Source organism: Sinocyclocheilus rhinocerous, unplaced genomic scaffold (genome assembly GCF_001515625.1).
Source record: "Sinocyclocheilus rhinocerous isolate Xijiao unplaced genomic scaffold, SAMN03320098_v1.1 scaffold53, whole genome shotgun sequence".
NCBI classification, from domain to species: domain Eukaryota; kingdom Metazoa; phylum Chordata; class Actinopteri; order Cypriniformes; family Cyprinidae; genus Sinocyclocheilus; species Sinocyclocheilus rhinocerous.
In genome coordinates, this window is record NW_015645538.1 from 1,286,075 (window position 1) to 1,299,734 (window position 13,660).

Consider the following 13,660-nt stretch of genomic DNA (forward strand, 5'->3'; position numbering starts at 1 on the left):
CGGTGGATGTTTGTGGCGGTCAATGTGGATATTGTGGATGAGTTCTTCTGTGTCATCACGTTCTATTAGTTCTACAGCTTCAGTTTCGGAACTTTCATGCTTAGTAACACATACAGCTGTTCCCTCACCACAGTGCAACAGTGAAAAGGGACCCCTTTCAAACAGTGTCGCGTTCCGAACGTTGTTTAAGCGACATACACCGGTATTGCGATATTTTAAAAATTCATATCATAACAAAAATAAACACCGGTATTCGGTATGAACCGGTATACCGCTCAGCACTAATTGGTATTATTACATTTTAGACAATATTGTCAGTTATTCTGTCTATTTGTGGTCTGCCAACAAAAATGATCACTTTACTATCCCATGAGGTCACTGGAGAGGTTTTGCGAATGGCAGTGAAGCGGTGCAACTGACACTGGTAGGTCACATGACAACATGACATGACGAATGTAGTATGAAGTAATTACTTATAAAAAAGAAGTATCTGCTAAGAGTGAATGCAATTTCAGACTTGTTTTGCTCCTGTTAATGAACAAATCATTTGTATGAATGACTCAGTGATTCATTGAGAAAGAAAAGTCACTTGTTTCCACTTAATCTTGTAACAATGTAACCACAGAAATAATCACTTAAAAATCCCCACCATACACCACTCAGCCAAACAAACTCAAGGACCAGATAAACACTTTACCAGTTTGCTTCCTCTTTTACCTATTTTTCTACCTCTTTGGTTTAAAAGCACATTAACTTGACTGCTTACTGTGATTCTACCACTACCAAATCTTTTAATTCAAGAACACTGCCATTTTTCCGAAAGGCAAAAAAACCTTATAATTCAGCTTTTAGTTCTAAGAATCAAGATAATTGCCCATTGCAACAGATAAAACAGCCACCTTTATGTATCCCTTGTATATCCAGCCATATTTGCTGTTTTACACTTCCTGACATTGAATCCGACCTCTGCAGGGAAAATGGGCCAAGTCAGCACCAAACATAAAGATTAGGAGACTCCAAGACATTGGAACAGGCTATTCTAAAAAAAAAAAACAATCGCCACACCAGAAAGATCAATTACATCATTAAACCTCGAACACTGTTCCACACCTTCATTTTCCTGCATGCTGGAGTCTTAAAGCCACAAAACTCATACTAAACTCATCCAAACAAACACAAACTCACATTAATAGTCCATCTTAGAAACAATACCACCTATATAAGGGCACTCGTCCTTCTACAACTAGACCAATTGCCTTTTCTAATTTCAAAAGGCAAGGATTACTGCACTTGACTCAATACACAATACAAGTTTTTCAATTCTCTGTCTTTTTCTATCTGCTGATAAATAAACACAAAATGAACTGCTACGACAAACTGTAAATTGTAATATATCACCTGTGATTTCCCTAGGTGGCCACTTGGCGTCGCACTCTCTAGTTTCTGCTCATAGAGGTCCATAACACATGCAGAGTATGTTAGCATTCGCTTTCAGATCAATGGCAGTTGCTTGGCTAGTGCAGAGCTCTCTGGAAGGTTGCAATCTGCCATCTTTGCTCACAGGCACTCTCTGTTCCAGACAGACGTTTTTGAGCCAATAGTCTGAGTAGTAAATGCCAATGTGACTACTCTGGAATTGGAGAAAAATGACGGCCTGACTGGCTGATGGCAGCACAAGAACATGCAAGCCCCCTTTCATTAGTGGCTATCCACAGCTGTGACTGAAAAGAAGACGTTTTAAGAGAGAAAAAGTCTACTGTAATCGAATTAAATACATAGGCAGGGCACATAGTAACATGACCATATGACAGATTAATATCCCATGCTATTATATCCAGTTTAATATTTTACATCTAATTAAAAAACATGCAAGATAAGCTAAAACGTCAATAAAAGCCATTTATAAACCTTGTCGTTTAAAATAATTATAATTTTACATGCACAGTAATTCTGTAGCTTAACATAAGCCACTGCACAGGTCAAAACAATGCAGGCTAATACATGATAATATTCCGAAAAGGAAATTATGTAAATTACATTGCATGGAAACACATCATTTGTGCAGTTTTACAACGTTCCCACCCCTGCGCAACTGGGATTTAAAACTGGCTAGTCACTTCTGCTGGATAGCTGAACAATAAAAGACTGTGCAAGCTGCTAACAAACAGATTGGAGACTACAATGATAGCAAGATGCCCTTGTTTTAAATACACACTAAAAACAGAGATGATAATTAACTTAATGCTATGGCTAAATGAATTCATAGTGTGTTTGTTTAATTAATGATAAGTGTTTAAAATTAACAAGTAAAATAAGTAAAAAACAGAACATCCAGTGTTCCCTAAATGCTGACGAAAGTGTCTGTGTCACTCCACTTCATTCTGAGCTATAATTAAAGTGTCCTCCTGAATGATGGAGACAGTTCAATTCCTGTTTGTTTGCCCAGGGCAGCCAACTGACACTTAAAGCCATTAGGGCTGTGAAAAGCTAGAAGTCACTGCTGGCATGCAAATTCTGCTCTGAATTTTACTAGTTGCCATGGCAATACTATCAGATCCAGCAGAAAAAAGTTGATTAGCAAGCTTGTCACAAGACAACTGCAAACACTCCCGAAATTAATTAATATTACCCCTTCTAACATACCCTTCTAGCAATAATTAATCCTACTAAGTATTTAGACCAACTATCTCTTCACGATGGCTGACCCACATTCATAAGAGAGGCTGACAACCTATATAGAGACTGTGTAGGTTTAATCTTAAAAGGATAGTTCACCCAAAAATAATTTTCGCACCCTCTCACCCATATGGCTTAGTTTCTTCTCTGGAACTCAGAAGGAAATTTAAGTTGAATATTCAAGTTGCTCTTCTTCCATACAATTCAAGTGAATGGTGACCAGGTTTAGCTGCTTAATGTGCATAAGTGCATATTTAAATATTGTGTGCAGAGATTTATTTGATGTCAGCAATGTTAAACCCATAGGTTCTTACTCGTCACGTGACTGAAGTGACACACGTCATATCAGAATATGCGTAAATGAGATTTGAGGGCAAGATTTTTGCAACTCTAATTTCAGTCTGTGGCAAAGCTACACTGTCAGAAAAAAATATATTTAAAATGTATACCTTTTCACTGAGGCAGTACCCTTAAAGGGACAACTTTGTGTCTTATCTATCCCTAAAAGGTGAATATTAATACCTTAGAGCAGAGATGTTCACAAGTCTTTAACCTGGAGTCTGAGTCAAGTCTGAAGTCTTTATTGCTCGAGTCTGAGTCAAGTCTCGAGTCTTTGGTCACGAGTCTGAGTTGAGTCTCAAGTCATTTAATGGCTCGCTAAAAAAATCCCATTCAGAATCCTCATGTATTGAAATCTTCCTATTTACGAAGCTGTTTTATAGGCTAGAAAAAAAATATAATCTATGATCTGCTTTGTAAAAAAAAAAAAAAAAAAAAAAAAAAAAAGAGAGGTGTTAAGATGTAAGGTTTATATACATTCAGCCTGTTATTTATAGGCTATTAAATAAAAAACATTAAACATGTTTAAAAAACAACAACAAAAAAACATTTTTACATGTATTGTATTTTTACATTTAGATACATGCGAAGCCATGTGACATAAAAAAAAATACTGTTTCTGTTCAGGGTTGTCCTCCTGAAATCTATACTGTTTTAATATTTTACTTAAAAGCATTATCTGCTAAAAACAATGTAACTACAATAATCAAAACATTCTCATCTCGAGCAGAAAAGAAAGATAACTAGCAGTTTCAAAGTTTAAGTTCTATCCTAGCCATCTAACAACAATTTTCCAAATTATAATTATATGATTCTTTTGAAATGTTCTTAGCCTACAGATTAATAATACTAGATCAGAAAGTCACATCTGGTTAGAACAGTCAGAGTCATAGGTTATAGATAGATAAATAGATAGTAAGAAAAATAACTATATTTGCAGTATTGTTTTTTTTTTCCTGCTGTGTTTTAGTGAAAGTAACCAATAATTTTGCTGCTCACAGTGTTTCTGTTCTGTTGTTAAAATAACCACGTCATCGCAGCTCTTAAACGCGTCCGGAGTGAGAGAGAGAAAGCGCACGGAGCTGAAGGGCTTGAATAAAGTGCATTTAGCTTTAGATAAAAATACTAGAGGATATGTTATGTGATCCGCTCCGCTGTTTTGATGCGCTGCTCACTTAAAATGGTGCTACTGAATGCTGGGGTATGGATGCGGTCCGCCTTTTGAATATCAGTTATATAAGTATTTAAGGATAAAAGACTCGAGTTGTTTTTAACATATTCACGAGTCCTTTTCCTAGAGTCGAGTCAAGTCTGGAGTCATTTCAGGTCAAGTCTGAAGTCTATAAAAATGCGACTCGAGTGCGACTCGAGTCCGAGTCACTAACTCGAGTGCCCATCTCTGCCTAAGAGTATTAATATGTACCCTTAAAGGGATTGTTCACTCAAAAATGAAAATTCTATCATCAATTACTCACCCTCACGTCATTCCAAACCGTCGTTCCAAGACCTTCTTTTATCTTCGGAACACAAATTGAGATATTTTTGATGAAATTTTTTGATTTCATCAAAAATATATTTTCTTTGTGTTCCGGAGATGAACAAAGGTATTACAGGTTTGGAACAGCATGAGGGCATTAATTTTGACACAGAGTAATTAATGACATAATTTTCATTTTTGTGTGAACTATCCCTTTAAGGTACTACTATGAACCTTTTAAAGGGTAAATAAGGTACTATGTGACTAGCTGTTGTACACCTAAAGGTACGATTTTTGCACATTTTTTTTCTGAGAGTGTATTGTGTGGCTTCATAAAAGTTGGAATACAGTGCACAAATCATATACGCCAATTTTATGATGCTTTTTTGGAACCTTTTAGAGCAGCCTCTGGTACTCATCCACTTTCATTGTATGGCAAAAAGCAGCGTGAACATTCTTGTAAACATCTCTTTTTACAGTACACGCAGTACACCACTTTAAACTGCAGGACTAGACCACCGATAACCACCTTCTAACATTAACCTGATTAACACTTCTTGAATTTAAACGGAAACATACACAGATGTTCAGTGTGGTTTGCAGGTAATAGACTCACCTCTACAAGCAGGTCTATGATCAGTCCATGCCGCGAACACCTCCGCCACTCTCTGACACGTGATGCTTTTGGAGCCCTGGAGAACGTGGTCTTCATCACAGGTGAACTGGGCTGTGGCACCAATACTGTAGGGATCAGGACCCATATGTGCGGGTGCACACACACAGGATGACAAACAAATCAGATCCATCACAAATCCATTAGGCACAACTGAATAATCAGGGTGAATGCCATATTTAATTTGATGCACATGGAAATGAGGCTTTTATAGCTAAAAGCACAGTTCAGTGGGTTATGTACCACGGTAGCAGTCATTCATGCAAGACGCCACAGAAAAATACTGTTCGTCTTTCAAAAAAATGTCAAATTTCAAATGAAATATGCCATCTACTCTCAGTTCTACACAAGCACGCAACGCACATACACAAAGAAGTTTGAGAGAAAAGTATTGCAGCATGCACAAGAGGGGGATAAATAAATGAAAGGATATCAAAAGAGCGTCTTATCCTCCTTGCTAGCGTACAATCAATACTGTGGTGCTTCTTGATACTTTATAAAAGTCTAGTTTGAAGCTTCCTCCATTCCTTCAACCTGTGGTTGAGCAGAACTCAAGAAATCCACTCAGCAAGCACCGTCACTTTCACATTTTGACAATCCTACACCTTCATTTGAGGAAACTGCAAACAGTTCTTTTACAACACGATCTTGTGTGTAAAACCCTCTGCTAACAAACATCAAACGCTCCCGCAGAATTCGCTGGGGTTTTTCTGCAATCCTAAAGCCATGCTATACAAAAAGCTGAAATAACATCAGTGTCACACTTTGAATCGACTAGCCCTAATTAGCGGTAAAGCCATGCTCATATCGTCAGCTTCCCTGTGCAGCTGGTATTAGCATGACATTGGGAAAGTCTTGGAAGAGCCTGGTCTGGAGAACATGATTTATATGCTCTGGGAGTGCTAAACAGAGGACACTTCTAGAAGATATTCAGATGTTACAATATTAATGACAAGTATCCATGTAGAAGCACTGTATCCATAATACAGGTTTCTTCTCTTCTTGGCAAATTGAATATGTAAGGAATGACTGTACACTATCCCAGTTATTACACAACTAATATTCCATACTGTATGTGGACATTAAATATTGACTTGAGATGAAATAATTTAACTTGTCTGCATATAATCTTAAAGCTTCTGCGAAAAAAAACAATCAGTACAGCAAGAAGACAAACACTGCAACAATATTACAGTATTTTGTCTGCATGTATGATGGCGAATATTAGGAAACATCAGAATGCTGCGACTGACCAATAAGAATGTAATTATTAGCATCTAATGCTGGCTTTCTTGGTGGAGAATGCAGGAATAACGGTCACCAGGTACCTTCTTGCGAAGCCATTATCGGAACACACAGTACCTAAGGGTGATTACCTAAAGTCGTTGCCAATGCGCTTGCCGTTTTCAGGTTCCCCCGGGTCTGGACAGGAGTTGGAGGCCTGTTTGATTCCTCCTTCGTTTACTGCGAATTCAGAGCACAGTTTGCCATTAGACACATACATACGGATAAATCTCATATCCTCATGCAAGTCTCATGCAAACGGTTTCACAGAACTGCTGACACTAGAGGAGGTGGAACGTAAACGTGAACACAGACAAAGACACACAACGCACACATCCTCAAATGATGTAATTGATAACTTAACACATCCCCACAAATGTCTCTCAGTGCAGTTGTCGCTTTGTAAGAGTGTGACTACTTCATCGAAAGTGGTGTATCTGCTAAATCCCAGGCCGTATTAACAGCTTTTCATGCTAAATTGAGGGTACACTTTATTATCAGTAGCATTAATAGCAGATTAGACACTATGTTGGGGGTGGGGGGGGAGCTGACTTAAGAAGTGATTCAAGTGCAATATGCAAAAACCCTTGTGCAGAATATATATATAAATATATATATAAATATATATATTTATATTCTCTAAAAAGGCTAAGACTAAAGATTAGAGTGGTTGGCATGGGCCATGTGACTAGTCTGAAGATGAGCAATTTTGATAACTTTCTATCGGGCCGAGAGGACCGTGTCACCTCTCATTTTCCAACTGAGTGAATATGACTTAAAATGCAGCCCTTTACACACACACTTGTAGGTGTATAGTGTGATGAAATTAATGCACAATTAATATTGCATTAAGCCATGCAGTTAAAATATGCTGATTACTACAAAGAGAGGTCTCAACATAATGCAGAAATACTCACTATCATCAGCATGCACACAAGCATAGCACTGTAAAATGAGAATGACTCCCTGTATTCAAGACACTCACTTTTTTATGCATCCTGAACTATTAAAGAAGCTCCAATGACTCTACAGTGCAAATGCAGAATTTTACACTTTTTTTATTTTTTTGTATCATCTTAGTAGTTGTACATATCACCACCGTGTTCTTAAGTAGATGATTTTGCACTTGTTCAACTGTCCCCAAAACTTTTGATTCTTAATAAGATAATCGGATGAGGAACAATGGCTTCCTCTAATTTCTGTTTACTGATTCAAATTTGCAAACACCTGCTGGTTTTAAATGAGACTCAAGATGTCCTGTCTCTCCAGAAGTGTTATCTTGCCACAGGACGAGGAACTCTCTAATACTAAAGGATGCCTACTGATGCTGTAATTTATTTGCACACGCTGTTCCTGTTGTTTTAGTGGCAATTTACTAAATTATACAAACGTTGGAACAAAAAAGACTTAATTTAAATACTCATGATGCAATTCTAGTTTTTCTTCTGAAATATTGCGTGCTAAAGTTCTGCAACTGTTTTGTGAATTTATCCCACAGGTCAAAGGTAATGACATACATTTAATGTCATACAAATGGATGCACAAGATAAAGTGGAAAGACGAGAAAATACAGTATTACATTATTTACGAGTTTTTTCGTTTTAAACATGATCATTGAGTGACTGTGAGGAAAAAGAACAAGAAAAAGACAGGGAAAAACAAGTAGAGGAAGACAGACTGATATATTGTTCTTGATTCATCTCTCTCGAGCAATTTGAAAATTAGCCCCATTTAAAGCGGCAATTCACATCAAAGCTGTTAGAACTTTAACTTAAACATGATGTACTTTTCTGCAAAGATTGTCAGTCACCTCAACCTGTTTTTCCTCCAAGTATCCATTTTCATGCTTTTTACAGATTCAATCTGGCTTCTTCATTAACTATTAAAGGTTCTGGAAAGGTGCAATGGGAAAATGGAGCATATGCAAATGTCAAACCAATACAAAGGTTGATTTTGTCAAAGCATGGGTGAAACTGTGACTAACATCAAAAGCAACAGATTGTCAAAATGTGATTTTCCTGTATTTTGCAGAGCTTTGAACATTGAGATACTCAGCCCACACTGTGACTAAGTTAATTATCATTTACATTCATGCTATTAATCCATGCTTACTATTTCAAATCAACTCCCACTTTACCTGCCAATTGACATGCAAGTTCATGGATTTTTATCAAGATTTTAGGTTAATATGTAAATTAATGTACAAGGATATTTTTTTTCTTTTAAAATGTAGTTTCAGATGGTATATAACGTCACACTACAAGACTTCCCAAAAGTATTTCATGTCAACTACGTTAACACTTTTATGTCTCTCTATAAAGTCCACAATTTTTTTCTAAAATATTACATACACAGTGTCTTATATGCCATAATTTATCCATTGATGCTTTCAAATTATTTCGTATTACTAAAGAACTAATAAAACATGGTGCCTATAATATCCAGCTGCTTGCTCTAAAAATTGGTTATTTAACTCAGGAATCAGGAAAAACAGCTTGACTTGCCAGAGTTGAAACTGAATGGAAAATTTCAGAATGTGATGAATGTGAATTCATATCGGTGGCGACAACAGCAAATAACAAAAACTACACATGAAGAAATTAACATGCTGTGATTTAAGACAGACGAAAACAGACAGTTTCTGATGAATGTCTGTAATATGTGAGATCGGGTTAATATTATCACTCTATCTATCTCTCTGTCTATCCTTTCATTTCCTAATTCACCAGTCACCAGTCCAAACATCCATTCAAATAATGATTTGTCTCTGAAAATGGCCACAAACAAACAAATCAACCGTGAATGACAAGAAAAAAAAGTTTGCATGTTTGTTTCAAAATCAGCCTACATTGCAAAACATTCAATAACATGACTGAGTGTGGGAGTACTGTGAATGTGTTAAAATCACACAAAAATGTGGCATTGTTATATCTGCACACATGTTCAAGGTGTATTTACAGACATGCGTGGGATTTAGGTTACATTTTCTTGCTTGTGAAGCTAACAAACACTGTGATACTTTGAGCCCTTCAAGTGCACTGGATTTTACTCTGCTTGTATATGAAAACTGACACAACATTAGATTTTCTTCTTATTCTGAAAAAAACAATTACATAAAAGCCTTCAGCTTTTTTTCAATCCTAGTCATCTTGTCTACTAAAGTGTCAATTTCGTGCTTCGACTTTAGACCACATTTTACTGTGTAATGAGGCATTCAGTGATATTGTCTTTGGAAGGGCTGACTGATATCTTGACCGTATACCTTTTGGAGAAAGCTTGATCAAATTTGGCCCTGCTTTTGGTTGCGAGCCAGTCCTGATTAAAACAAAAAAAAAGCCACTAAAATGTGATTAAAATGCCCAAAATGCCTCTCAAGTCTTTGTAGCAAGACAACTCTCTCTCCTATCTCACCTCCCTTGTAAAAATGCCTTGTGATTTCCCCCATTTTCTTTTATTTTCAATGTCAATTAGTCATGATTTCTACAGAACCATTTATTCTCCTGATTGAATTTGTGACCAGTTATAGTCTGATGTAATTCCTCTACCTTCAGCTGAAACTATAACTGAACATACTGAACTCTCTGGGAACTGAAACGTGCCGAAAGTTAGTAAAAGTACATTTAAAATAGTCACACTAGATTTTTTTGTTATACTGTATTGTTTAGTTGACCTTTGTGATTAAGCCTTTCAGTCAGAAGATTTTTTTTTTACATTTACAGCTGCAGTGTACTTTTAAAGCTACAGTACACTATTTTGAAAAAGCTTAACTGCGTATAAAAATGTACTGAAGTACAAGTAAATAAAACTCAGGACAGTGATAGTTTAGTATTAACTAAACTAGTTACATCCCAACATTAGTCTCTTTTTCATGCACAAGTGCTGTTGCTAAGAAACGTGTTCTCTAATATTTCATACATCAAAACACATCCGCTTAAAAACAGCAGCATTTTGTTAAAGAAAATGAAGAAAACTAATAGGATCCAACTGGCCGTGTGAAAAAAACAAAACATGTTGAGGTCAGGGGACTGTCTTGGCATTTAACTTGCTGTTTTCTTTTAATGGGCTCTGAGCTGAAGCATCATGTTGCAGTTTTCACCATCCATCAGCCTGGGAGAATTTAGGCCTTTCTGTGGAAGTTGAGGGTTATTTTAGCGCACTTCTTTTTTTTCCCAAGTCCTCCTTTAGAATTATCCCTCTGCTATGTTTAGAAAAGTTGCCTTTTTTCTCACATTCAAGGCCAGTGGAGTATGAAACCCACAGGGCTTTTAGTGCTCAATCAACAGTCAGAGAAGCAGAACTCTCTGTGAGACCTGTTATTCTCATTCCCTCAAACTTACCCTCTGCCTCTCTTTCTCTGCATCCCTCTAATTCACACAGACAAATACATAGCTGCACACACACTCTTGATGAAACACTCTCTTGACACTGTATCTCACACAACACATTCAAGCACAAAAACATTCATAAATTCAAAACACACACATCCCTAGCTAAACTGTCTTTACTCTGTGATAGGAACTGACTGGTAAATAGAAAAACGACATTGTCAGAATCACATTCACTACCTTGCACAGTATAAAGTGTATTCTACATAATCTTATGAATAAGGAAGCTAATTCTGATCAAATACTTATGAGCATATTGCCTAGACATTTTTATTGTTAATTTATTCACATGTGGCCACTGCACAAACGAATCACAAATAAAACATAGCTTCATATAAATACTCAATGCTTCATGCCCTTTCTTGGACCTCACCAACATGCGTCAGGAAAAAATGGGGCGTTCAGGTGAACACATAAACAGGGCGAGCAAGCGAACAAGCTATTAAACATGCAGTCACATGCACTCACTTCCGCATGATCAATGTAGACATGTGCATCCATGATGTCATGCCAGATTATTGACAAAATGTGTTTCCATATAGCCAATAAAGAAATATACCAGCTGGTTTGACTGTAAAACAGATAAACCTGGTTCAAACTAGTTGAAACCAATTATATGGTTGAAAATGTTAAAACCAATTATATGGGCCTTCATAATTCATTATTAAAACACTATAAAAATCAGCCTTAGACACATAAATATAAAAATAAATATTTAAAAAATAAACCTTTATAGAGTTTTGCAGTTTTGGTTTATTATTGAAAACGGATGTCTAATACCTGGGATATCTGACTTTAAATAAAGATAGAAAACAGTTAAGCTGAGCTGTTTATAGGTCTGAAAGATAAATTTACTCAAAGTATGATAATAATAATAATACTTAATTATAATTATTAGGACAGAACCCTAGAGAGCGGAACAGGCACACATTTTGAGCAACTACATGTATGATATCACAGATTTTAAATTTTTTGTATTCTGCATTTGAACACTTATGTGTTTACATAATCACAGTCTCTTGAAATATTGCTACATAACTACAGAGAAAGCATAAAAGGTCAATGATTGCTCAGTCGACTGTAAACATTCCATCTTAATTCTATTAACTGCATGATGTCATGGAACACCAGCATTTATGAACACATTTTGTTCCTAACAGAAAATTCTTTACGCTTCAGGCTCATTTGCTTTCTAACACTAGATTCTGAATGCAACAAGGCAAGTTGCATTAACAATGAAACAAGATGGACTCTCTTTTCAGAAGCACATGTTTAAAACATATTCCAAAAGCATTAGAGGGGAGTCACTAGCTGTTCTATTTGGCTTCTCTTGTCTCCACTTGACATGTAAGCAGTACAACTGAAGTACAGAGTTCAATTTAAGGTCATTTTAATAGGGATCTATAAACAACACAGTGCCAGAAGCACTTTAAACCATTACACCCAGCACTATAAAGTCTAACAAAAGACCTCCAACCTGCAGGTGTTTCTGACAATACGCTATAAATATAAAGTATGTGAGTGGGTATCTTTAGTATAACAATCCCATTGCAATATATTCAAAGCTAAACTGTACCGAAAGCAATTTTACGCATTTGTTTTTGCATATTCTTTGCCTGTCTTATGAGTCTAAAAAAAAGTAGCACTGTGCTAAACAGTGCTAAACTACATTTCTGCTAGCCTTACTCTACATCTAAAAGGCCACACTGCTTCAAATTCCCTCAATAGCTATAAAAGTAAAAAGCTAATTTCACACCGAATGGAAAAGGCCTGAAATTATGGAAGGGTTGCTTACAGTGCATTATTCACAACAATATGCAAGTTACAAGAAAAATAACATAATAGTGGATATTTCCCATGTTTGACAGCTGCAATCTAGCTTGATAACTTTCACAATGGGTACTAGATCAGAACCGCATGGTGCAAACATTGCTCACTGTGTTGTGCTGTTGACGGACGGAGAGACTGCTGGTTTGGAAATGGCAAGGGAGATTGGTCATGCAAGCAATATCAGCAGATAACGATCCCCAAATAAAGCAATAATAATAAAAAAATGAACCTAAATCGAAAAAACATGGCACACTCTGACAACACAAATACATTCAAAGGAAAATAAGAAGAGCACAAGCAAACCAAAAAAAAGAAAAGAGTCAATTAAAACAAACATGACTTTGCTGAAGATCATTGCAGGTGTTTAATATTTGGTCAGTGGGATACATGCTGTCGTAGTTTATCTCAAGCTGAAGTGACTGCATATCTACAGCTAATTTGCAATGCTGGACTGTCTTTCAGGGAAAAAAAGTGTATTCTAACTATAGAACAAACTTTCCTTCTCCATTTTAAAGTGTATGTTGATACATTCATAATAAATTTAAGGGCAGGGGGTTTCAAACTGGGCTCCAGGGACCCCCAAAGGGCTTAAAAATGTAAATTCAATTAAATATAAGTATACTTTTCAGTACTTTCCATAATTTTCCATATTTCCCTTAAGTACAATATAAAACAAGCAACATAAAACAAAAAAATATATTATTATTATAATTATTTCTTTTTAGAATTTCATGTTTACTATTTTTCTCACACAGTATAAATGGGTTTTTATGTAAAAAAATATCTGGCTTTTTATTCTATTTATTCCATACAATAATATTTACCATTATATTTAGAGAGTATTGGCCTAAAATGTTTAAAAACCCCTGTTTTATGGATCTGAAAGAGATATTAAAATCTGTAGGGCTGGCTCCATCTTAGTGCAACTCTTTTAATAATTGAATATATACTGAATGAACTAAGTAGTCATTGAAATAAAATGCCATGTTTCAGAGA

The 13,660-nt window shown here is 36.1% G+C and overlaps 1 protein-coding gene across 1 annotated transcript in view; it reads right to left on the minus strand.

The window, feature by feature from the left end:
* LOC107706218 (CUB and sushi domain-containing protein 3-like) overlaps positions 1-13,660 on the minus strand; it is a 406,816-nt gene that overhangs the window by 171,319 nt on the left and 221,837 nt on the right. The window contains 2 exon segments of the mRNA XM_016509850.1: positions 5,109-5,233; positions 6,542-6,629. Coding sequence (XP_016365336.1) covers positions 5,109-5,233; positions 6,542-6,629 — 213 coding nt within the window.